The following is a 27,483-nucleotide window of genomic DNA, read 5'->3' on the forward strand; positions in this document are numbered from 1 at the left end:
TTGTTTCCCCTTCCCATCCCTTCCCATCCTCCTCCCGCCCCCCGACCCAATCCTCCCCACTACCCCCCACCTCCCGTACCAAAGTCGTAAAGTTCATTTTTCGACATAATTATTTGTACATCTCATTGTTGCAATGGGTCCACCTGTATCCCTAGTTAAACGATTTGTTTTTTCCCCTTCCCCTCCACAAATTATACTGACATTAAATACAGTGAAAGCAGGGGTTATACTGTGGAGGAGGGACATACAAAGCAACAAAGATATAATCTTATAAATGTGTTAGAAACAATCGCATGAAAGAAAAAAAAAACATTTGAATACAGATCATTGCTTTTACAGTAGTAAACATTCCTGCATCCTCAAACACCCAAATCCTTAGTTCTTTTCTTTATCAGGTGATAGCTCTCAATTTCTATTTTGCTAATGGAATCCATCAGGAGAGCAATTCTATGTGCTTTCACCACCATTGCTACTGACCTACCTACACATGTGCCTTAACCTTCTAAATTTCACATGCTCCACATTTCTCTCCTGCTTCACTGTCTATTTTCTTAGTACCCTTTACAGGTCCTTCCTCATCTTCTCAACAAATCTAAATTTTGAAATGTCAAAGAGTTCAAACTTCCAACCACTCTTTTCTATCTCTGCTCTCTTCTCACTTGCCAACTGACATTTGTGTTCATGACTTTAGATACTATTTGTATGTTGATGGCTATCAAATAGACAACTCCACATTTCTTAATGTTGTTCTATCAAATCGATTGAGCAAAAAGGCAAACCCTAATCTTTGTGGTGTCATCAAACCTCTCCTCTGAGTGTGTTCTCAGTAAATACTGTTTTATTTTTTCCCTGGTTAGAATGTCATGTCTAGTCATCCTTGATTTCTTCTTTGGGATGATATTTGTCGTATCTCCAATGTAGTCCATTAGCAAATTTCGTTGGCTTTGCCTTCATAGTTCATCCAATATTGGACTACATCTCTGCATGGAAACAAAGATCAGGAGGTGGACATGACAGAGAACACAGTGACACTGAGAGAGACACCAGACAAAACAATAGTGATAGCAATGGTGATAATTATAACAATTGTGCTAGAGTATGCTTTATAAAATATCATATACAAAATACTTTTATATCCATCTTGGCTTTTAGTGCTTGAAAGGATCCTAAGAAATAGACTGCAGCTATCTCCATTTAATACATGAATAAACTAAAGATTGAGGGAAAGGTATGCTTACATGGTATTCCCAAAATAATAGTCATACAAACTGTCATCTGTTCCCACACGTCACCATCCAGAGGAATACAGTCACAAAAGTCCAAGGACCAATGACTTTTGATAAAGGGTAATTGTCATATAAAACTTGTGAAACAACATGATTATACCAAATGAATGCTGGACTCATTGACTAGAATGAATGCATACTTCATGATTCATATAAAGCTTTGTCTAAACTTGGCCCATTAAACTTATTTTAAATAGTTCAAGAAATAAACCTTTCACTGAAGTGTCACTCAGTGAATTCTTTAATGTACATATGGCATATATATGTTTAATTAAAAAAACATGAAGAGGGCAAAGTCAACAATTCAGAGTCACTGATAAGCATTTTCTAATACTTTAATAGAGTCCAGACAAGTGATGATTCAAGAAGTAGTTTGATGTTTCCTTCATCGTTGAAATATATTTCTCCAGTCTAATTTTAATCTAACATGAAACTACTATTTAATCACTATTATGTAGGCTAGGTGTAATGGTTTACCTCCATAGTCCTAGCTACTCCAGGGACTGATTGGAAGGTAAAAGTTCATGAGACCCCCATCTTCTCCCTTAAAAAGATGGTCATGGTAGTGTATGCTTGTCAACATGGTTACACTGAAGCGTATACAAGATGACTGGGGTCCAAATTGCTTAGGCAAAGAGCAAGGCCCTTTTTGAAAAATAAGGAAAGCAAAGTAGCTAGGGGTGCTTACTAGGAATGAGGGCCTGAGTTCAAAATGTTGAAAGGGCATGTGTGTATGTGTGTACATATCTATTTTTCTATTCATCCATCCATCCATCCATCCATCCATCCATCCATCCATCCATATATCTAGTCATCTATCTATAATCTCTGTCTTTATCATCTATATCTCTACTTCTATTATCATCTAGCTATCTTTATACTATAAATATATAGCTACTATTTATGACATATCTTTACCTTTCAGGAAAGCCATTGCTTAAAATTTAGTAACAAAAAGCACACATTTTAAACTTTGGTATGTGCCACAGAGAAATGATTGTTTTACCTTTCAGATAGATCAAGCTCTATAATTGGGACTGTGTTTATGTGAGGAAAAAACAAATGAAGCTGGCAATACTGAGCGAGACAGTTTTCTGCTCTTTCTCTAAACAATGGCGGGACTGTCACAGAACACCGTTACCTCCCTGCTATGCCATGATTTGTCGACACAGCATGTTCCTACGTTTCATCCTTACTCCTCAGCCTTGTAGGAATTAACTTTGAGAAGTCTTTGATATATTGTTCTCCAAATTTTATCTCATAATAAACAATACCTGAAATAAATATCTAACAGGAGCAAATGGGAAAACAGGAATGCAGCAAAGTTAACTGGCTTTGTCACACAGCTAAAAGAGGTTGCGGTATATCTTCTTATTCTTGGTACTGGAGCTATTCCCAGGATATTAGAATTATGTTTGTTAGAAGATTTTAGATTCTGGAGTCCAACTAAAGGACTGTGTTACCACAGACAAGTTATTTAATTCCTCTCTGGCCTGTCACTTTCAGTTGTATACAGTACATAATACTTACCTCCAAAAAAACTTTTGAAGATTAACTAAGATAAACAGCAACAAGATCCAAGAACAGGGTGTGGTACATGGCAAATATGTGCACAGGTTAAACATTGCCAATGTTACCTTCAACAAATCACAGAACAATTTACAGTATCCATTAGTTAAAATGATTGTTTGCCATATCCTTCTTTATGTGGTTCAAATATTCATGAGATCTCTTAAGCAAGCTTGTAACCTAAATTATCGTCAGATTTTCAAATTTTCTTTGCTACATGGCTCAAACATGTTCTCAAATCTGTGCTGTACCTCTTTGCTGGTATGTGTGTGTGTGTGTGTGTGTGTGTGTGTGTGTGTGTGTGTGTGTGTGTGTGTGTGTGTGTGTGTGTGTGTGTGTGTACATATGTGTACCAGTTCTGAGGCTTCAATTCAGGGCCTGTGTCTCTGAGTTTATTTTGCTCAAGGCTGGTACTCTACCACTTGTGCCACACCACCACTTTCAGCTTGTTACTAGTTAATTGGAGATAATCCTCATGGACTTTCCTGCTTGGGATGATTTTTATACCACAATCCTCAGATCTCAGGCTTCTGTAGCCAGGATTACATACATGAGCCACTGGCACCCAGCTCTTTGCTGGTATTTTTATTTCAAAGCAAACCTTAATTCAACTTACAATGAAAGAATACAGCTATTGAAAATTATACTTACTTTACAGAAAGTAAAATTAGCCATGGATATGAAGTCAGGAATGTTTATACTTGATGTGTTCTCACCATAGGCTTGGGTGAGGATAAAGTATTTTTTAATGTGTCTCTAATGGAAACCATGGGATCAAGAACTAAGCTGGCACAAGTGGCTTACCCTTGTAATCCTAGGTACTCAGGAGGCTGAGAAACACAGTTCAAACCCAGCCCAGGCAGGAAAGTTTGTAAGGAATTATCTCTGATTAACCAGCAAAAAAACTGGAAGTGGATCTCTGGCTCAAGTTGTAGAGTGCCAGCTTTGAGTGAAAAAGCTAAGGAACAGAATTCTGGCCTTGAGTTGAAATGCCAGTACATTCCGCGCCCCCTCTCTCTCCATCTCTCTCTGTCTCTCTCTGTCTCTCTCTCCATCCCCTTCTTCTCTCTTCTTTCTCCCTCTCCCTCTTCCCCCCCCCCCTCTCTCTCTCTCTCTCTCTCACACACACACACACACACACACACACACACACACACAAAATGACATACTGTGCACTTGCTCTCCTATCAAAATCTTTTTCTTAAAAAGGATATTTGTCTTTTCTTGTGGAGAAAAAATATCTTGCCTTCCCCTGTCTCCATTAAAGACCAAAAAAATAAAGTCAAGTTGCTGACAGTTCAACTTTACAAAAGAGCATCATAGGAATTATAACATCTGAGCTGTGTTCTGAATGTTTGGTATAATTGGCTAGGTGGGAGAAAAGGGCTCAAAGCAGCAAGAAAACTGTGAGTGGGAAGGTTGATGCTGAAATGACTGCCCTACAGGATCTACACCAAGTTTGGTACAAGATAGGCTGTAATATACAGGGTTCCCAGAATTATAGAGATCTCTGCTCAGGAAATAAAGCAATTAATGTTTAATGGGTTAATACCAAGTATAATGTCTGATGTAGAAACTCAACTAATATTTACAGAACCTAAGCTGAGGAGCCTTTGTATAAATCATTACATTATGACTCTCCAGCATGATGAAATAAGACCTCAACATTCCTCCAGAATGACCCACCCACCATACCTTCTGCTTCAAATATTCAGTGCCATCCTCCATATTTCACAAAAGTTAGTTACATTCTATTCAACTGTTTGTCTTATAAAAGCATTCAAGTAAGCCATGCATCAGTGGATCACACCTATAATCCTAGCTACTCAGGAGAATCAGCCTTCCCAGGCAGAAATTAACTACCAAAAAGCCATAAGTAGGTCTGTGTTTCAAGAGGTAGAACACTAACAGTGGAGTTCAAGCCCCAGGACTGGTGCGCGCACGCACGCGCGCGCGCGCACACACACACACACACACACACACACACACACACAATCTCTGAATTTGTATCATGAAAAACAATGCTGAAATACAGAGTTCTTTTTGGTATCCATGGAGGATTGTTTCCGGGACCCTTGAAGGGTACCAAACTATGAGTATGGTCAGTTCTCTTGTGTAAAAGGCATGGCAGGGTGTCTACATAAGCCTCCATATTGTTTAAACTATGTTTAGATTAATTGTCATACTAATACAATGTAAACTTTATGCAAATAGCTGTAATGTGTTGTTCAGGGAATCATAACAACAAAGAAGTTCTGTTCACATTTAATATGGATGCATTTTCTGCAATTGTTTCCATCTGTGCTTGATGGAATCTAAGGATTCAGAACTCAGGAAATAGGGAGAGTCTACTGAGTAAAGAAATCTTTTCACTGCTACTTGAAGGAAGGGTTTTTAGAAGTGGAAGCTGAGGATCTCAGAATTTATATAAGTCCCCAGCAAGACCATAATAACTTACATTTCTAACTTTTAGTGAAGGAGCTGTCTCCACTGCTTTTCACATTTGACAGAAGGAGGAGAGGAAAATTGTATTTCATTGTCTTTTTTGTTGTGGGTTATTTTGTGGGATTTTATTTGCATGTGTGTGGGGTCTGTTTTTGAGTGTATGTATACCAGTACTGAGCACTGAACTCGAGGCCTTGGCCCTATACCTAAGCTATTTCAGTTCAAGGCTAGCACAGCACCACTTAAACCACAGGTTGACTACTGACTCAGTCTGGCTAAATGGAGTTGAGAGTCTTGGAGACTTTCTTGCCACTCGTGCGCAAGATGTGTTTGAAATCCAATTCTCAGATCTCAGTTTACTCAGTACCTAGGATTACAGCTATGAGCCATTGGAGCCCAGTTCATCATTATCTTCTTAATTTTCCTTTCTTTGGCTGTTAATGAGAAAGATGATTCAGTTCTTTTTGTTTCTGACTGTTTTCTGTGACATATTTGTCACATTTATAGCTTTCTTTTACTTCTCATATAAGATGAATAGTATGTTTCATAGGTTGCAAATACCTTTTACTGTTGTTTATTAGCTTATATTTGGAGTTTATATGTGGTATATTTGCCACTAAAAGCAAGACCTGTATTATAAAACATGTACTTTTCCATTCTGTGCTCCTGATCTTTATTTACAAATTCATTTCAACCCTAGAGCTACACAGCTATGTTTTATTGTATGCTAAAATTGTGTTGCTTTTTCGATTTTACATTTAAATATTTACTTTATCTCAAATTCACTGTTATAAAGTGAGTTAGAGGCCCAATTTTGTTTGTATTGGGAGAAAATTGTTTTAGGACCATATAAAAATAAATTGCTTACCAACCTAATAGAAATTCTACTTTTCCACATATGAATTTCTTATTTATAAGAAGAAGTAATGGCTTGATCAAAATTCTGTTCAAGTGATTTATATTTCTTGCTATTTTAGAACCATATTCTCTACTTCATAAAATCCATTCTTGGATATATTCCTCCATGTGAACTAATTTAATAATTTTGTTCAACTGCTAAAGAAAACATAAGTTAAGAATCAATGAAATAGTATTAAGTGTATAAAAGCTTAAAAATTGACACCATTGTTATACTAAGTCTCTTTCCAAGACATTTTCTTGCCATTTTTTATTCTCTATGATATTGTTTTGTGGTTTTTGTTCCTCTCATACCTGGGTTTAAACTCGAAGTCCTGTATTCACTCAGCTTGATTGCTTGTAGCTGGTGCTGTACCACTTGAGTCACACCCCAAATTGGCTCTTTGCTAGTTATTTTGCAGAGGGAGTCTCATAGATATTTCTATCTCATAGGTAGGTTTGGCATCCTGAGTAGCTAAGAATACCTAATAGAGTTTAGTTTCTTTAAATTATGATTGTTAAGTAGTTGTCCAAAGAGGTTACAATTCCATAAGTCTCTTATGAATACAAGGCATCTTGACCAATGTCACCCCTTCCATCTTTCCCCCCATTTTTCCCTTTCCCATCTCTGCCCTCCATAGTTTGATTTTCACATAATGTAAATTCAATGTAATGACTGCATTTTCTCACCCGTCCTCCCTCTGTTTCTGTGCACCCCCCCCCATTGCCCTCCTCTCTTCAAACATCCTTCCCTTTCCTGGTATTTCTTCATTTTCCTTAATTTATTCATAACTAATGTACTTTTCCACTGTTAGTAATATTCATTTCAAAATATTACATATACATATAATTTGTTCTTTGTGTTATTTGAATTGATAATAGAGAGAAAAACATGAATATATAATATAATATATGTGTATATATACATATCGATGCATATATGCTTTGAACTGAAAATCTCTTGGATTTTCAAAATGCATGAATTCTTCCAGGGACAGTTTTGTGTCATTTCTTTTTTAAAATTTTATTTTGTTTCTGCTACATAATAACTATATATATATATATATTTATAAGGTATGTTCAGAGGGATTTTTCTATTCATGTAGATATTGTATAATGATTAAATCAGGGTTTGTGAGGTGACAGTTCTCAAAATCTTCTGTTCTATTTGAAATATAAATTACAATATTATGAACAATGGAAACACATTGTTGTGTAGTAGAACACTGAATTTTATTTTATCTGTAACTTTGTACTCACTAATTTCACTCTGTCTTTCCTTCACATCTGTCTTCCATAGTATCTGAGAACAGTTCCTCTAGTCTCTTCCCACAGAGCTTTCTCAAAAGTTTGTTTTGGCAATACTGAGGTTTAAACCTGTACTTAATAGTCAGTCACTCTACTACTTGAGACACACTTCAAATACTTTTTACTTTCATTATTTGTTGCCTGGGACTGCCTGGACTTCCATCCTCCTATTTATTCCTTCTGCATAGATGGCATAACAGATACACAGTGTGTGTGTGTGTGTGTGTGTGTGTGTGTGTGTGTGTGTGTGTGTGTGTGTGTGTGTGTGTGTGTGTGTGTGTGTGTGTGTGCTGGTCCTGGAGCTTAAACTTGCATGCAGTCCCTGAACATGTTTTCCTCAAGGTAGTGCTCTACTACTTGAGCCACAGCTCCATTTCTGCCTTTTGGTGTTTAATTGGAGATAAGACTTTGACACACTGTCTTGCCTAGGCTAGTTTCAAACCACAATCCTTGGATTTCAGCCTCCTGTTAGCAAGGGTTAGAGACATATTCCACCAGCACCCAGCCAAGACCTAACTAACTTTTTAACTTGACTGATCTGGAAGTGCAATGCTCCAGCTCTTAGACTTCTGAGTAGCTAGGATTACAGATGTGAGTCACTGGTCCCTGACTATAAGCAAACATTCACACTAACTGGATATTGCAGGATTCATTGTTCAAAAGTTATCCTCCCTCATTCCTCATCTAAGTAGCGGTGATTCATGAGATGTTTGGTTGTGGTACTGACTGGAATATTTGCTCTTAAAGGTCAAATGAGAGATGTATCTTCTTGATTCCAATAAAAACACAGTTATCACTTTTAAATGAAACAGGAGAATGAGAACTTGGCTGGATGTAAATTTCTCCGGTCACATAGCATATAGATGCAATCACACTGTCCTGAAGATTTTAATAGGTGCAAATAAGATGTTCTGTGTTAGTAATATTTCTGTCATTACTTATTGTCTATCACTGGTGACTTAAATACATTTGTTGCATTTATTATATAAGCTGGAAGTTAGAGATTTCACCAGATATGAATGAATCATATAGCATTGCTTCATTCTTTTAATCAAAGATTGGGGAATCTTTACAAGCCATTATTTCTTTAGGAAATTTTTCTTGCCACTATGTTTTATTTTACTTTTCCTCCATTTCTTATTCATTTCTATCCTTAATTTCTTTTCTTACATCTTCCCTTAAACAAAGAAGATCTGCATGTGTTTGTATACTGAAATCTATTCTTCCACCTGATATCAGTAACCATGAAATATTGTCATTCAATAAATATGAATATATTGGGGATTTTTGTGTGTGTTTGCTGGAACTGGGGCTTGAACTCAGGTCCTGGGGCTCTCTTTGTGCTTTCAACTCAAGATAAGAACCTCACAGACTTGCATACCTGTGTTGGCTTTGAACCTAGATCTTCAGATCTTGGTCTCCTGAGAAGCTCAGATAGCAAGTGTGAACCACCAGTACCTAGCCAAGCATGTTATTATTTTTTAATTAAAAACTTTTCTTTTAATTTCAGGAAGTTTTCCTAACTTTTCTGTTGTCTCTCCTAAAAAAGCAACTCTGTGGTTACTGCTTCCCAGTTAACAATTTCCTATCAGCCTTCAGTCTTCCAGTTCTGATTTTATTGACTTCACGAGCTTAACTTACAGGTATGCCCAGATAAAAGGAAAGCATACCTAGGAACTAGGAGGCAAAAACATTACATCTTTATGTTTGCTAACTCTTAAGTGGAATGTTCAACTCCCTTTAGTTATGAATGGAGGCAGAAATCAATGCTGATGGCAGTTCTTGTCCTGTTGAATTGTATAAATCAACAGCTCTTACTGGGCCACTGAGGTACCTTACTTCTGAAGTTTATATGTCAGTCATCAGTTCAAAATTAGTCAAATTGCTTTCCCTTGATTACCTTCCAATCTTTTACTTGAGTGCATCAATAGGGAAATGTATTTATACTACATCTCAAATGTGTTTTAATTATCTTTTAGATTTAAATTTGTAGCTCACAAAAATATTACGCAATTTGTTTAGAAATATTATTTTTTCCTGGATGAAGATCCACTCCCTGGATGTCCCAGACTTTCAAAGGAGCACGTATAGCACAGAATATCTACCTGTCACAAATTTACAGGCTGGTATATGTAAAGGTGACCATTCTTCTGAAACTACTTCTTATAACTATTTTAGCTCAGATCAAACTATTCATGTGTATAAGTTGTGGCCACTCATATATGGTAGAAAATACAGGAATCTTGACTCTGAGATACCAATGTGAACCTACCAACTGTCAGGAACCAGAAAGTTCCTTGACTCCATAAATGAAATTCCTATTCTGTTTTATGTTTGAGGCAAAAATTTAGTCCTCAAATAATGAGGTTGAGTTGTTCAGTTGTAATTGCAACTCAATGTATCCATCTATATATCAACTCATTCATTGAAGAGTAACCACTTGCTTTTGTCCAAGTGGCTCATGTAAAAATAGGTATTGTATGTATTTGGATTAAAATATTAGATTCTAAATAATTTCAATTAAATGATTTGTATGTGCATGTATACATGTGTGCATGTATATATGTGTGCAAGGACTGACATTTGAACTCATCATCTCTTAGAACTTTCCACCCAATGCCAACACTCTACCACTTGCAGCTTTGGGCTGGTTAATTGGAGACAAAATTCTCTCATATTTGCCTGCCCTAGCTAACTTTGAATGGCAAGTCTCAGGTCTCAGCTTTCTCGTTAGCTACAATTACAGGTATGAGACATAGACACTCAGCTAAACAAAGCTTTAAAAAATAACTTTAAGTTGAAACTGTTTTCTTTATTTCAATTAGAAAGCCAAACCATCCACATTTGAGATAAATTGAGATAAATTTTATATTACTTTTTTAAAGTGTTTTATATATTACATTAACATACTAATGCTAAAAGCAAAAGGAAACTGTAAGATTTACCAAATTTCTTTTTCTTTTTCTTATCTCAATTTTGGCACTTGAATTCAGGGCGTTGAGATCTTCTGCTCAAGGCTAACACTCTACCACTTTGAGCCACATCTTCGTTTTCTTTATTCCTTTTTTTTTTTTGAGTGGCTAATTGTAGATAAGAGTCTCATGGGAATTTTTTTTCTGTCCAGAATTGGCTTCAAATCATGATCCTAGGATCTCAGCTTCTTGAGTATCTAGGATTACAGTCATGAGCTATCAGCAGCTGTCTAAGGCTTATCAAAATTTTTATTGAAGCACTTGAAAACAATATTGTGGGTTTTATAAAACTTCTATTATTATGCTATCAGCAGGGATATATAAAAGATACTTAAATCAGAAATTTCATGTTACAAAGATACTGTTTTACGTATGACTGACTTTAAAAGACTGTCACAATTAAATAAGGACTCCATACAGATCTTTGTATTTTTAGCATCTTGAATTGTATACACAAGACAATACTATTTGAGTAATTTGAATACATTTCTTTTTCATAAACATATGACTTTTTTCAGTATCCTCACAATTTATATTAACAAGTCTCAACTTTAAGGGAATTAGATTTTGGTAAATGTCTCTTCAGAATGAATTTGACTCCAAAACTTTTATACGTGTTTGTAGTTCAAAAGCATACATTCCAATGTCAAAGAGATGGCTATATTTAGGAAAATCTGCTCTACGTTTTGAAATCTGTGACTCAGACAAGAGGTAGTCATTTCATTGTGAAGTATGTGGTTGATTTCTGAGCTCAGCAATCAGCTGATGAGTTAATAGGATCCTCATTTTGAACCAGTAAGTTTAGTACTCTATGATATTACAATGACTAAGTTAATAATGTGACTAATATAATGGCAAGATTGAGAAACAGCTATTGAATAAATACTCGTAGAATAAATAATTGAATAAATAATGATAGAATAAAAGGCAAAACAAACTTACAGTACTACAATATAGGCAACAGGCCTGCACTGGGTTCCAGTGCTTAACCAAGACATCTCCTCAAGGTTACAAAATCCAAGAGTTAAGGTATCAAGTTTGGTAAGTGTTCAGTTTCATCTTTCTTCTGACTAAATAGCTGTCTTCTTTTTGTCCTCAACTGTTGGAAATCACTTAGGAGGCGGTGCTAAGTCACTCTTTTTATAAGGAATGCTTTCATAGGGACCCCTACATGTACTTGTGAGTTTTTGGAACCTAATAACTTCCCAAAAGTCCAACTTTTACAAACTATCCCATTAGGGAATTGATAAAGGAGTTGGGGGGAGTGACAAACATTCTGTCCATGTACCATAGTTTATTTGTACTTTCTGACATATGAAGAAAAACATACAGTTCTGACATATGATGATGATACGTGATAATGTTGTAGGTTGACAAACACATCACAGTTTGATTTGATTTTTTGCATGAACAGTATGGCATTTACTTAAACATACCCAAGTGGATCCCCTTATGAAGAACCTAGGCTTTGAGACTAGATAATAAACTACTATACTGGATATTGTAGGCAGGCAGCCATAGCATATCTGAAGGTGAGTACATAGACAGAAAGGGCATGGCACAAAGTATGCAGAAAGTAGCTCTTCTCAGGAACTGAGTTTGCACAGTGGATACTCCAAGTGAGCCCAATGCTGAAGACACAGGAAGCCCCGGGATTTCACTCACCATCACTCGGCATCTTCTAATAAACTCTATATATTTAGGACACACGATTTTAGGAAAAATACTTTCTATGTGTAGTAATAAATCAGTATTAGCTTATTGTAATTTTTACTTAATAAATATTTGATTTTTTTAACCTTTTAAAAGATATGAATTGTTTCTGTTCTGGTTTTGTCATTTATCTTTGTCTGCATCCATTGTACATAATAGTGGGTTTCATTATGATGTTATTATGCATGTATGCAATATACATTTTTTGTCAGTCAAGGAGTTTGAACTCAGAGTCTGGGTGCTGTCCCTGTGCTTTTCTGTTGAAGGCTAATACTCTAGTATAACCCCAACTATACTTCCAGTTTTGTGGTGGTTAATTGGAGATAAGGATCTGGCAGACTTTCCTGCCTGGGCTGGTTTTGAATTGTGATCCTCAGACCTCAGCCTCCTGAGTAGCTAGTATTATAGGTGTGAGCCAATGTACCTTAACAATATTCAGCACTTCATTATCCTCCCTTGTACCCTTCCCCCCTCTGCTGTCCCTTCTCCTTGTCTCCCATAGCACTCTTTGTAATTTCACATCTTTGCTTTCTAGCTGGATTTCACATATGCCAGAAAATACTGGGTGTACATCTTACCATTTCTGGATTATTTTGCTTCAAGTGATGATTCCCTTGTATGCACCTTAATGCAAGTGTAATTTTTGTTTTTTGGGTCCGGTTGTGGGGCCTGAACTCTGGGCCTGGGCGCTGTCCCTCAGCTCTTCAGATCAAGGTTAGCGCTCTACCACTTGAGCCACAGCGCCACTTCCAGCTTTTTTCTTTTTGCTTATGTGGTGCTGAGGAATCGAACCCAGGGCCTCATGCATGCAAGGCAAGCACTCTACCACTGAGCCACCTTCCCAGCCCAAGTGTGATTTTTTTTTTAAGCCCAATAATACTCCATAGTGGTATGGACTATTTTCTTCACATTATCTACAGCAAAATTGAGTTCAGTCCCCAGTATCAAAAATATATACATATGTGTATATGTGTATATATAGATATATATGTATGTGTGTGTGTACATGTATATATATACATATACACACATAGATGCACATATGTATTTGCTAAGGAAACATTAATTCTTAGCAGTTTTCATTATGTGTGCTAATATTTATCGATTTTGCTGTATGTATGTGATTCATCAATAGGTCATAAAAATAAATCACTATGACAATAATCACAATGTATTTTCCAAAATTAAAGGGAAAAATCGATGGATTCATAGTGATCCAAAAAGGAGAAAAACACATTTTTTTAATGAGGAAAAATATAAGGAGATTTTCTTAGCTATTTTGTGTTGCTGTAACAAATACAGGAGCCTGGGTAAGTATTAGAAAAGAGGTTTTATTTTGCTTACAGTTCTGGAGATAGTTGAAAATCACGAGTCCCACATCTTCACTGGAGAGCAAGGTGCTGCATGTGCTCATGGCATAAAAGTGGAAAGAGAAGGAGCCTCAGCTAGAAAAGGCATATGCAATTAGACCACAGGAAGGCTGACCTGCTTACTACAATCCAGTCTCAAAGGACTAATCCAGCCCTGCAATGTTGAATTCAGACCATATTTTAGCTAAGAGAAATCACTAAAGTAATTAAAATTATATAATATCCATGCATAACATTAATCATAGTTATATATAGCTTATTTGGTTAATTTGTTTGTTAGCAATGGAGCATCTTTTCCCACCTGGGAATTATAGCAGGAAGAGGCAGATGCAGAAAGCATGAGTCCAGCCCACCTGTTTCCACTGCTGCTTGCGATCATTAATCTACACGTAAGGAAAGCAGAAAATAAACACAGGGGGAAAAAAACAAATAAACAAAACATCCTTGAGGAATGAAAAGGAAGAGCCCAGGGAAGACCTCTGGTTTAAAACAACCCAACCAGTTATCAGTGCATTCTTGATTATTGGAAAAGTGACATCTCTGGGAAAGGAAATAAGATTATCAGTTTAAAAAAGAAGAAGAAGAAGGGAGAGGCGGCACTGGTGGCTTATGCTTGTAATCTTAGCTACTGAGGAGGCTAAGAGCTAAGCATCACAGTTTGAAGCAAGCCTAAGCAGTAAAGTCTTTGAGAAAGCCAGAAGTGGAGGTGTGGTGCAAGTGATAGACTGGAACACCAGCTTTTAGCAAAAAAGCTAGAACCTAGGCCCTGAGATCAAGTCTAACACACACACACACACACACACACACACACACACACACACACACACACATTCATCACACATACACAAAGCAGGGAGGAAGAAAAGCTCTGATCAACTTTGAAAGTTTCTATTTATAAATTTCAAGGGCTAGGCAAGATTGCTCTTACATATCATGTCATCCCAGATACCTGAAAGGTAGACAAGATTACATTTTGAAGACAATGGGAAAAATGTTAGTATGACCCTATCTTCATCAACAGGCCAGGTATGAGGGTGTACTCATTTGATCTCACCTACTCAGAAGAGATAGGTAAAGAGGATTGCAGTCTGACAGTAGCCTCCCATTTGAAGAAGAAAAAAAAAAAAACAAAGCAAAAACGAAGTGGGTGGTGGTGGTGCTAAGGGTGCTCAGTAGCACCTGACTGGAAGTATAAGGCTCAAGGTTCAAACTCAAGTATCCATAAGAAAAGGAAAAGAAATTATTTTTAATACCACAATTCAGATGAATAGTGTGCCATTCTATTGGAAATATGTTTCTTCCCTCTTCCATTTTCTTGTTTTTTTTAAAAAAAATATAAGCTTGTCTCTCTTGCAAAAAAAATTAGCAAAAGATTTATGAGCCTTCAACATTGCTACAGTACCCTGTTTGAAGTTCACAGGCTTGAAAAACTGAATAGATATTCACCACCTCATTTTCCTGTCTTTTTCTTTCTCTCCCCTCCCCCCCAGGTACCTCCCATACTCCTGGATAAGCAGTTCTCCGAATTCACACCGGACATTACACCAATCATCTTGGCAGCTCATACAAATAATTACGAGATAATAAAACTTTTGGTTCAAAAAGGTGTTTCAGTGCCCCGACCCCATGAGGTCCGCTGTAATTGCGTGGAATGCGTCTCCAGTTCCGACGTGGACAGCCTCCGACATTCACGATCCCGCCTCAATATCTACAAGGCCTTGGCCAGTCCCTCTCTCATTGCCCTGTCCAGTGAAGACCCTTTCCTCACAGCCTTTCAATTAAGTTGGGAGCTTCAAGAACTGAGCAAGGTGGAAAATGAGTTCAAGTCCGAGTATGAGGAGCTGTCCAGACAGTGCAAACAATTTGCCAAGGATCTGTTGGATCAGACAAGAAGCTCCAGAGAACTGGAAATCATTCTTAATTACCGAGATGACAATAGTCTGATTGAAGAACAAAGTGGAAATGATCTTGCAAGACTGAAATTAGCCATTAAGTACCGTCAAAAAGAGGTGAGTGGTGACAGACTAACTCCATCAAAATGCAAGCAAGCAAGACTAGTCCCCAAGGAAGGAATGGGCCCCTCAGGAGATAGTTGTGAGGTTTGCCAACATTTCTATGCACCTGGAAGTGGGTGATAGACACGGTTCAGAAGATTAGTAATTATCTTCACATTCAAGAGAGGTAATAAGGGTTTCGTTTGTAATGATGTTGTAGTATCTCTGATAAGGTGCACACATTAACTTATGATAAAATTATTTGTAGTATTAAATATGCACATATAAATATATTTCAAATGTGTGTATATATACATATATATACACATATATATACACATATATATAGATATATGTATATATACACAAATTTGAAGTTTCTTTCTTCACATAACCATTAGACTGTATGGATGTATGTAAAGGCTCCTTCACATAGTATAAGGTATTATATTCTAAAAAGCATTGTTAAGTGTAATTAATAAGGGGAAAGTTATTTAGTAAACCAAAAGAATCTGGTCAGACTTTGTTCCCATCCTGTTTCATCTCTTGTTTTGTCAAGAACGAGAAGTTAAAAAGTTAATTGGAGGGCAGTAAGAATTTCCCATAAGATTTTCATAGATTTGTAGTGCTTAACAAGGAAATGTCATTTAACAGTGATGGCTTAGCATTGCTATTTGGTTCTCTTGTCACAATTGTGCTTGAGTTCCCTAAAGACTGGTTATCTCTCTCCCCAAAACATATTGATAGACGCTAATTATGACAGAACAATAGTTGAGAAGCTGAATAGTTGCGATAAAGGAAAAGAAAGAGGGAAGGAAACAGTTCTTTGGAATGTTGTCTTGATGACTCCATGTCAGTTCTGACTGCTTCGTCTGCTGCTACTTACTAAAAACTCCAGACTCAAGGTGCCTGATTTACTTCCTTGAACTTTTCGTGTAACATTTTGACCACTTGAGATAATCCAGTTACCATAGGAACCTAAGAGTCTGAGGTTTTCCTTAACAGTGTAAGAAACAGCTTCTTTTGTGTGTGAATGTCCATATGTGTGTGTGTGTGTGTGTGTGTGTGTGTGTGTATGCGGTCCTGCATGTGCATTTTTTCTGACTCTAAAATCACAGCCAAATTTGAGTCCATCTGAAAATATTAATGTGTTGTCTTAGGTTTAGGGCTGAAGGAGCTGAAAGAGCCAGAACAATTTTAATGTGGTTTAATAATAATTTTTCATCAATTTATCTTATAGTTTTATGTAATATATCAATATTAAATTATTAATTAAGTATTCTGCATAATAATCTACACATTTGCATGTTCATATATCAACATACTGTTATGAGATAAATAGATTAAATAAATAAATTAAAGATTATACCCACTGAAGGTCTGGGTTGTGGCTCATGTATTAGAGTGCTTGCCCAGAGAGTTTGACCACTGAGTTGAAACACCAGCGCTACCCAAGGGCTGAATAAAAAAAAAAAGTCATTGTGTGTGTGTGTGTGTGTGAATTACATGAGGTAAGATCAATATTGTAGCACCAGAATTTGGGCCAGATCTTCATAAGATCTATTGTTAACATAGTCTTGTGGTTTTCTTTCATGGGTTTCCTTTGGGGAGGGGAATTTGAAGAAATGACACCAAAATTACAAATGATTCTTATAAGCTCTTCATTCAGTATTGGTATTATCATATAATGAGACAAAATAAAACTACCAGGATGTTCAGGACACAAAAGAGTTTTGCTTTACTTACCAGTTTCACTTCAGGTCCATTGGAAGTGTGTCAGCCCAAATTTATTATTGCCTGCATTGAATTGGTTCAGGCCATCATCACTAATTTAACCTTGACATTGGTTGCAATGACTCATACAAGCTTAGGTGAAAAGCCCTCATAAATTCCTTTCCGTTAGTCTCATAACGGAATGCTACTAATGACACAATGACATTAATCAACCTATCCAAAAGGAATATGATAGAAACCTTAATATGAGCTTATTCCATATTTTTTATATTTAAATCTGTACCTGTAGTTCATTTTCATATACTTTATTTATTGATTAATTTCTTCTTTCATTAATTGCACTGTATTTCAACATACATTTCATGGAACACAATCTAGACAATAGGCCCGGATACTTGGTTCTGGATAGTGATTCATCTCTCTCTCTCTCTCTGCTCTTATAGAACATAGAGTCTATTAGAGAAGATTTTCTCAATATAAGAAAATATCCATCCCTGCTCAGTACTTGCTTTTTTTTTTTTTTTTTTTTTTTTTTTTTTTGCTTTAGTTCTTTTGTATATAAAGTTAATTTACCTTCAAATCTTACTGGACAAAAAGTAACAAATTCATAGTGACAACCTAACAGAAGCCGCTTGATTGTTTCTATTACTATCTTTTAAGATGCTTGAAACCTTTTCACTAATATGAGGTTTAAATTTCTTTTTTGGGGGGAGGGGGTCCTGTTATGGGGCCTGAACTCTGGGCCTGGGCACTGTCCCTCAGCTCTTCAGCTCAAGGCTAGCGCTCTACCACTTGAGCCACAGCACCACTTCCAGCTTTTTTCTTTTTGCTTACATGGTGCTAAGGAATTGAACCCAGGGCCTCAGGCATGCAAGGCAAGCGCTCTACCACTGAGCCACCTTCCCAGCCCCTTTAAACTTCTTTACTAATGTGATTTTTGGAGGGTGGAAGGAACTAGAAGTATAAGATTGCTAACAAGTAAAAGATAGTTTAAAAAAAAATTAACTAACCAGATGTGACATGAACAAGAAAATAATAATCTCTTAAAAAGAAATGTTTTTAAGCCCATCACATTTGTATCTCTTCCTTTCATTTTTAGAGATGTAGAGATGTCCACAGAGAAAAGAAACAAAAACAAAACTCTTACACAGTTGTTCTGGCAACTCTTTCACTCAATATCAAAGAACTTCACTCAATATCAAAGAACATATTTCCCTGGGGGTGATAATTTTCACCAAGCAAAGTAACACTGTATAGCTGATAGCATTATGAAAAGATCAGGAATAAGATTTTACTCTCATATATGTCCTTTGAAATCAAAAGTTGTCTTTTGTAAACGTATTTCTAGGTCACTCAAAAAGTACTGACTTCAAAATATTTGATTTAGCCAAGAGCAGTGTCTCATACTTGTCTCAGATATACAGAATCAGAATGTGTGTGTGTGTGTGTGTGTGTGTGTATAGATTAGACAGATAGATAGATAGATAGATAGATAGATAGATAGATAGATAGATAGATAGATAGATAGATAGATAGATAGATAGATAGATAGATAGATAGATAGATCAAGGTCAAGGCTGGAGAGGTTAGCACAGGCTGCTCACTGAAAAATAACTAAGCAAAAACAGCTTAGATTATGGTTCAAGTGATATAGTGCTTGGGAGCTATGATAAGGCCGTGACTTCAAACCCCAGCACACAAAGATCAAGAAAAAAGGAAGATATTTGATTTTAAGTTTTCTACTAGGATTATATCCTATATAAATTCTGCTTTAGTATAGCCACCTTGCCTTACACAAGCATTCCTTGGCTTATTTGAAACTAATTTGAGGTTTTCCATCAGATCCATTCTTTAGCCTTTTAGAATGCCTGCTAATTAACCTTGATGTTAGGCAGTTCTGGCCATTCTTTACAGCTCTACTCATTTTATCTCACTGAGGAGCATTTCTTAAACAAACCTTTGTGCACACTCCCTGAGATAAATGTCTTGTATTCTCACCCCTCTTCCCTCTTCATCTCCAGGTTAGGAACACACCTGTCTTGACCACACCTAATATGTAGAAGGTGTTCAGTAGTGAATATAACTGAATAAAGTTATAAAATTTCTCAGTTCTCAACAGTTTCCTGAGGGTTTTTTCCTGATTAAATTTCTATGTTTAGATTAATCACACAATCATTTCCTTATGAATTTAGATCTTAAAATAATTCATATTGTCAGGAATTGATTGCAGAAGTGACCTAGTATTTTTCTAATATTATTCCAAAAAGAAGTACTTACATTAATTGAGTAGCATAGTTATTTGTTACATTACTGTTTTGTGTATTATTTTCTGATCATCAACTACAGAAAGAAGAATCTCATTATTTCTATTCATACCAAAATAGTGTTGTCATAGATCTGTCATTCGTTTCCTGGTAAAGCATTATCTTGTAGCATATCAAAGCAATAGATGTTAAACACCATATTCCTTTGTTAACATGGCTTAGTATTCTTCAAATTCCAAATAAATCTATACAGTATGAACTGTCATTTGTTTGAGGAGTCCGAGTCAGAGAGTGCTAAGTACTGTTCAATGTTGGGACCAGGATGCAAATTCAGATTTTTAACTCCAAAAACTTTGACTCTTTTTTTTTATTTAAAAAAATTCTGTGTGTGTTTAACTCAAAACATTTTTATTCTTATGCTGAGATGAGTCAGAGAAAGTTCCTTAACCAGGGTTAGGAGGGTTTTTTTGTTTGTTTAAATTTATTTTATTGTAAAGATGCTGTACAGAGGAGTTACAGTTACATGAGTAAGGTAATGAGCATATTTCTTGTTGAGCATTGTTATCCCCTCCTTTGTCGAAAGCAACACAAGGTTAGAGTTAACACCACACCCCAATGACACAAAATTAAGGAAGCTGGAGACAAATCAGAACAATAAAGCCATAAGTTTAGAACAGATTCTCCCACTGTGGTTAGGTAACCATAAAACAGGAATGAACACATGGCACACATCAGGATCTGGTTCCTTGGTCTAGGATGGAGAGTTTGAAACATTGCCTCTATATTTTTTTAACGGTGAAAGTCTTACCTAACTTTGGTTACACATGGTTTGTCAGCATTGTGAATTAATTAATCCACAAGCAAAGTGGTCTAGATGTGGAATAATAATGGCAAGGAGTGGAAGACATCCTTTTGAATAAAGCATCCCAACTCAATCTCTTTACAGCATTTCAAATTCAGAGTGGAAAATTTTCCACATAGTAAATACCATGCTTACACATGTTTTTAATACTATTTTAATTCATTTTCATTATCTTTAACCTACACTTAAAAAATTTATTTGCTTTTTTCTTTCACCAAGATTAGTCAGAAGTCCTGCAGCATTCATTTTAAAATTTGATGTTCAATTGGATTTGTCCAATTTGTTCAATTGAACAGCAGAAATGGTCAGATAAGTTGATGTTAGGTGAAATGAACCCCAGGATAAGGACTCAAATGGTTTTGCTTTCTTGCTACTGTTTCTAACATATTTATAAGATGATTTCTTTGTTGCTTTGTATGTCGCTCCCCCATGGTATAACCCCTGCTTTCACTTTATTTGGTGTTGGTATATTTTGGGGAGGGGAAGAGTAAAAAGAAAATTGTTTAAATAGGGTTACAGGTGGACCCATTGCAACAATGAGACGTACAAGACATTATGTCAAAAAACAAACTTTCTTGGTAATTTTATAATTTTTTTTTTGCTGGTAGGGGGAGTGAACTAATTTTGTTATTATTTTATTGTAAGAGTGATGTACAGAGGAGTTACATTTCTTGTCCAACACTATTACCCCCATCCTCATTTTCTCCTTCTTGCCCTCCCCTCAACTTTCTTCCCCCCTCCCAAGTTGTAAAGTTCGTTTTAAACAGAGTATCTTGTTAGTATGTATGGCTGTTCCATTGGTTTGCCCTTTGCCCTTTGTCCTTTGTCTCACCGTTATTTCCCTTCCCTTCCCCAAATCAGATACACATATATACAAAACACTCGGTACCATATTCAAAAACAGTGACAACAGGGGATAAAAAAGGGGGAAAAATGAAGGAAAAAAGAAATTCAACAGTTTCTCACATGAAAACTGGTCTCAAAGTATATTAAAAAATCAGTAATCATTTTTAAATAAAATAGCTTAAAACTAAACTTCTTTTTTTTTGGTCAGTCGTAGGCCTTGAACTCTGGGCTTGAGCGCTGTCCCTCACCTCTTCAGCTCAAGGCTAGCACTCTACCACTTGAGCTACAGCGCCACTTCTGGTTTTCTGGTGGTTTATTGGAGATAAGAGTTTCACAGACTTTCCTGCCTGGGATGGCTTTGAACCACGATCCTCGGATCTCAACCTCCTGAGAAGCTAGGATTATAGGCATGAGCCACCAGTGCCGGGCAAAAACTAAACTTTTTATACTACAAATTTCATATTTAAAACCAGCCAAAAAAACTTTTAAATGTCACTTAGATTTTCAACCTTTAATCTACCTAGTGAGATTCCCAGTAAAATGTCATTTTGTGATTTTGATGGCAGTTAAGGGAAAATAGCAACACTGTGTGTATGTGCATACACATAGCACATATATATTGCATACATAAAATTATCTATATATACATATCTATGTGTACATAGATGTATATAATAAACATATAAATACATTTAATTTAATGTAGTAATGTTTATATGTGTGTGTGTGTATATATATATATATATACAAATATATATAGGATTTTACATATAGTACCTTTACACATAGCATCTTGATGTGTGTGTATATGTTTGGCATGCTGTACAGCGTCTATAGGTATATGTATTACACCTATTACCATCCTTTTCTGAAAATTCAAAGAGAAATGAGATAAGACTATTACTGGCTGTTAGATTAAGACTTTGTAAACGTGTTGGTGAACCTGGTGAACAAGGACTTAGAACCACTGGATTCGGCAGCCTGTTTGGCAGCCACTAGACAGCTTATATGGAAGAGCTGACCTTAAACTTTGCTTGTTTTTTTTTCGTATCCTTCTATTTTACTCTTGTTTAAATCTGGAGATTCTAAACCACCCCTGTTATACTTTCTTGTGCCCAGGATATGCCACATGAGAATGTGGACAGTTTGGGTACTTTGATGTCTGTGGAACATCAAAGAAAAAAAACTTACATGTAAGGATATCCAAGCAAAAAGTCTCAGGAGAAAAGAGAGACATGGTTGCTATGGTAATTATCTTTTATACGCAGTGATTCTTCTGAATTACCTTAGAGTCATTTATGTAATTAAAGGTGTTAGTCACTTTACCTGAGCTTCATTTATTTAGATAACACATATTAGGCCATTTGTATCATATCTAATGTTTCTTACCTGATCTTTTTTTTAAACTTTGTTTATGGAAATTATTTATATCCCTCAAATAAATGTCTTCTCAGACACCACTTTCTCTAGGAAGCCTTCCCTTAGTTGGCTTTTTATTTAGCCTATCACCAACAACATGCTTTAATGCTATTGATTTTCATTTTTACCATTAGTTTCCACATTTTGATGATCAAGTTGAACACACCACCTGTTACTTTACCTCTTGCCATATGTTGTCCACATACTACTAAAAGTTCCTGACGTTGTTGTAATCTTTAGCAAATGCAGATCCAGGGAGAACTTTCCCAATACTTTATCACAAGGAACCCTTCAGTTTGGCACCATGAAACTATGTAGGTGAATGCATGTAAACTTCCACAGTGATCACCACACAAGGTGTACGATGTGGCACTGAATGCATGCATGGATCCTGCCCAAGCCCTCTGCACACCCACACTTACTGCCTGTACTGTATGTTTCACACTAATCCACATGCTCCAATTACTTGTATATTATTTCATCTATAGGCCTTTACAGTCAAAGTCTTGACCCATGACCTTTGCTTTGTTTCATTTTCTCCATCCCAGTCAGGCTGTGAAAATCATTTGGTACATAGTAGGACGGGAAAGATAACCTTCTCACTGGCTGTACATGGTTCATCTGCCTATACTGGTGATTTTGTATTATTTTGTATGGTTGATAATTTTGTATGATGTTCTATGGCTCAAGAAACAAGGATACCAGGTGCTGGTGGCTCACGCCTGTAATCCTACGTACTCAGGAGGCTGGGATCTGAGGGTCACAGTTCAAAGCCAGCCCAGGCAGGAAAGGCCATGAGACTCTTATCTCCAATAAACCACCAGAAAACCAAAAGTGGCTCTGTAGCTCAAGTGGCAGAGCACTTGCCTTGTGCTAAAGAGGTGAAGGACAGTGCCCAGGCTCAGAGTTCAAGCTCCACAACCAACCAAAAAAAAAAAAAAAAGAACACTTAAATCCACACCATCTGAGTATGTAAGACCTTCTGGGAGAATTTTGTTTTATTGATACATAATAAATTGTCTTTGTGTGATTGAAAACAACTATTGTAAACATAGCAATGGCTGCTCATGCCTGTAATCTGAACTTCTGAGAAGGCTGAGATAAGGTCGACTGAGATTTGAAGCCAGGCTAGCAATGAATTTGTGAGACTCTTATTCAATTAGTTCAAGCAGCAAGCTTGGAAGTGGTGTGGCTCAAGTAGAACATTAGCTTGGAGAGAAAAGACAAGAAGAGGGCAAAGTCTGGAGTTCAAACCTCAGAACTAGCCAAAAAGAAGGGGAAAAAAGGAAGGAAATAAAGGAAGGAGAGACATAGGTGAGGAGAGGAGAGGAGAGGAGAGCAGAGCAGAGCAGAGGAGAGGAGAGGAGAGGAGAGGAGAGAAGAGGAGAGGGAAGGTGAGGATGAAAGAAGAAAAGAATTTTATTAAAAAACATGAATTTTATGAATTAGAAGTAATTTCCTTTTCCACTGCTGACTAAGGATATACTGTTAGACACATTATCCTTTGCATTCCTCTTTTCTCAGCTAAAATGGTTACTCTACAAATCGTAATGAAAATGCAGAGATTAGCATAATTCTTGGCATATTTGCTCCCAAGAAAATGGCAATGACAATTGTTGCTGCTGTATTTTCCATTAGGGGTCTGCCATGTCACAGACCTCTAACACACAAAGGTAAGCACGCTCAGGAAAGTGGCCGTACAAGTGTGTCATTTCAGTTAGCAGTGGCAAGGTTGGCATCATCATTTCACATGCTAATGTTTGTGATCAATATTCATTGGTGCCCCATGGGTTACATTACCATTCTGAATGTCAAGAAGTTTTTCCTTCTTAGAGAGTATTCTATGTTAGGATCTACATTGTTACCGAAGAATATAATTGTATTAATTTTATCGCAGCCTCTAAAGTTGGTTCCTCTCCAGCTCTTCCCAGAATAGGTTTTCAAAATCAATTTGCATTGTGAATGATCCACTAGGTTTTCACTTGTCCTTCTGACTTGCATTTTAAAATATATTAGGTCTTCTTTCTGTTTTCCCTTGAACCTGACTGCTTCAGCTCAGAATCATGACCTGTTTGTTATCACAGTAACCCAGACAGAAATGCTAGGCAGAGCTTTGGGTTTTAATACATGACACTTTACTGAGTGTTCTAAACATTCAGGAGACTCAAAGAGAGGGATGAAAAGCAGCCCACTTCTAGTTTAATTTCCTCACTTACTGTTCTGCAGAAGGTACTCACTGACTGAGGGCCAAGCCTCTACCTGTCTCTGCTCAGCATCCGTGAACTTCATTCACCTGCTGTTGCCAGGCAAAGGCAACATGGTCCACTGATTCCATGATGCTCCATCTTGGCTCCTGGGGACCAAACATTTCAGGACCTGCCGCTGTGTAATGCAGGAAGCAAATGACTGTTCCGGACTTGTCAGTCAGCTGACAGAACAACGACAGGTCATTAGGCATTTCATTTAACACTAGATTTTTAAAGCTTGAAATTCAATCCTCATAAGGTTCTTTACAGTTAATTAAGTGGCATATAACCCCTTCCTCCTAATACTGCTTTCCCCCCCCTTCCAAAGATAGATGGGAAATTATGTGTGTCCAAATTATTGTATAAATTTCTCTTTTTTTCAACAGCACAAATTAAACACTTGTTTTAGAAAACACCCATACCTGATAGGTACCTTTAAGCTAGCTACAAAACATTGCTTATATTGCATACTATTTTATACAAATACAAAATAGATTGAGAAATTTATGGTCAAAGAGGTGAATGTATTCATGCACACAAATGTATAAAAGCAATTGTTTTCAATGCAAGCTTTATTGGTTACAAGCATAAGCTAAAAATGATGGGAAGCGAAGGATAGTATCTTTGGAAAAATCCCATTATCTTATTGTGTATTGGATACCTTCACCTAGACTCAGATGAGTTGCTTTTCTATATTAATTGGTACTTCTGATTCCATGATGACTGACAAGCAAGAACCAGCAGCTAAATCGGCCAGTTTTCGTTATGCTGATACAATCACTTAGTTTGGCACTAATAGAGGGTCATTGATGATGTTTCTTCTGCACGGATATTTCACATTTAAATTTCAGGTTTATTTTCTCTGTGGTCATTATTCTGTGACCTGTATTTCCTTGTCACTAAAAAGAATTAAGAACTGATAGACTGGAGTATTTTTTTGCAGTATAGATTTATCCCATTCTATAATACATGGAAAATTGCAAAAACCCAGTAAGTTAACTTTTTGAAATCAATGAAACACAATGTAATTCTCAAGAAACTATAAACCTCTCAGTTGAGTGAGTTTCCTTATGATTTGTGCACCCAAGAGGAATCTCTCTCTCTCTCTCTCACGTGTGTGCGTGTGCCTGTACGTGTGTGTGTGTGTGTGTGTGTGTGTGTGTGTGTGTGTGTGTGTGTGTGTGTGTGTGTGTGCGCTACTAAGGCTTGGCTTGAACTCAAGGTGCTGTCTCTTAGCCTTTTCACTCAAGACAAGCATTCTGCTATTTGAGCTACCACAGCCTTATATCTTGCTTTTTGGTGGTCATGGATAATCTTGCCTGTGCTGGCTTTCAACCATGATCCTGAGATCTCAGCTTCCTGGGTAGCTAGGTTTACAGGCATGAACCACCAATGCCCAGTCTATGAGGGAACACTCTACTTATTGTTCCTCCTCATGTGGTTTTGACGATGTTAAGTCCAATTTTCCTAAGTAGAGGTTAATTATTTTTATGTTTGCATTTGTGGAACTTGAAATCTACAGTAAAGTTCTGTAGGATTCATGCTGTACATCGTGTGACTTCATGATTCATGACTCAGGTGCAGTGTTGAAGCTGTGTGTTTGCAGATGGCTTCTAGGAAGGCACAAGAATAACAACCAAGTGAGACTGTTTTTCATTCTTTGTATTATATACTCGCTTTTTTCTTTCAGTTTTATGAGACACAATCTCTGCCACCCTAGAAAGAGGGGAGCCAAGACACTCCACCTCCACAATTCTACCTTCCTTAATCTGCCCAATTGTCAGTTTCCTGCAGTGTTATTAAAGCCTCCTTGTCATTTTCCATATACCCCTTCTATGTTAAATAGTGGACATTGTTCTTTTTCTGTGGCACAATGGTTTTCTCTAAGCACAATGCTTCTTCCCAGATAGTACTAGAACAGATAAACCTGGAGCCTCTTTTCACCCTCTGTTCAGATTTTTCTGTTTAACAGCTGGTGTGAAGCTGCATACCTTGTAGTCAGTGTTAAAGGAGCAAACACAGGAGGAATCTGTGAAGAGGTTTGGGGTCTCTAGCCAGGAGCTGTCCTGTAGCTGTAGAGATGTTTCATGTTTTAAAAAGCAACTCTGCAGTTTTGTTTTGTTCTATTTTCATTTTTGGCTTTTGGTTGTTTTGTTGTTGTTGTTGTTGTTGTTGCCAGTCCTGGGGATTGAACTCAGGGCCTGGACACTGTCCCTAAGCTTCTTTTTGTGCAAGGCTAACACTCTATCACTTGAGTGCCACTGTTTATGTGGTAGTGAGGAATTGAACCTAGGGCATCATGCATGCTGGGCAAGCGTTCTACCACTGAGCCACATTCCTAGCCCAGGGTTTTTATTCTGTGGCATTCTGTGGGTTGAAAATGAGAAGAAAGCAAGCTGGATGCTAAGTTCATACTTTTTTTCTATAAGTTTCCTAGAATCTGAGAATTATTCTTCCTTAGATCATAACATAGGGTCTTGTAGAGTTACTCTATGAGCTCAGAAAAAAAAATGTCGTGTAGCTTTGCTGAGGCAAGGTGAAGCTTCCTGGGAAATTAG

At 36.9% G+C, this 27,483-nt stretch overlaps 1 protein-coding gene across 3 annotated transcripts in view; it reads left to right on the forward strand.

The window, feature by feature from the left end:
• The window catches only part of Trpc4 (transient receptor potential cation channel subfamily C member 4), a 205,060-nt gene that overhangs the window by 81,382 nt on the left and 96,195 nt on the right, over positions 1-27,483 (forward strand). For all 3 annotated transcript variants that reach the window (XM_070002920.1, XM_070002921.1, XM_070002919.1), the window contains exon 3: positions 15,051-15,569. In XM_070002920.1, the coding sequence (XP_069859021.1) occupies positions 15,051-15,569 (519 nt within the window). The remainder of the gene's footprint in view (positions 1-15,050; positions 15,570-27,483) is intronic.

This window comes from Dipodomys merriami, unplaced genomic scaffold (genome assembly GCF_024711535.1).
Source record: "Dipodomys merriami isolate MVZ:Mamm:240054 unplaced genomic scaffold, mDipMer1.0.p SCAF_6, whole genome shotgun sequence".
Classification (NCBI taxonomy): domain Eukaryota; kingdom Metazoa; phylum Chordata; class Mammalia; order Rodentia; family Heteromyidae; genus Dipodomys; species Dipodomys merriami.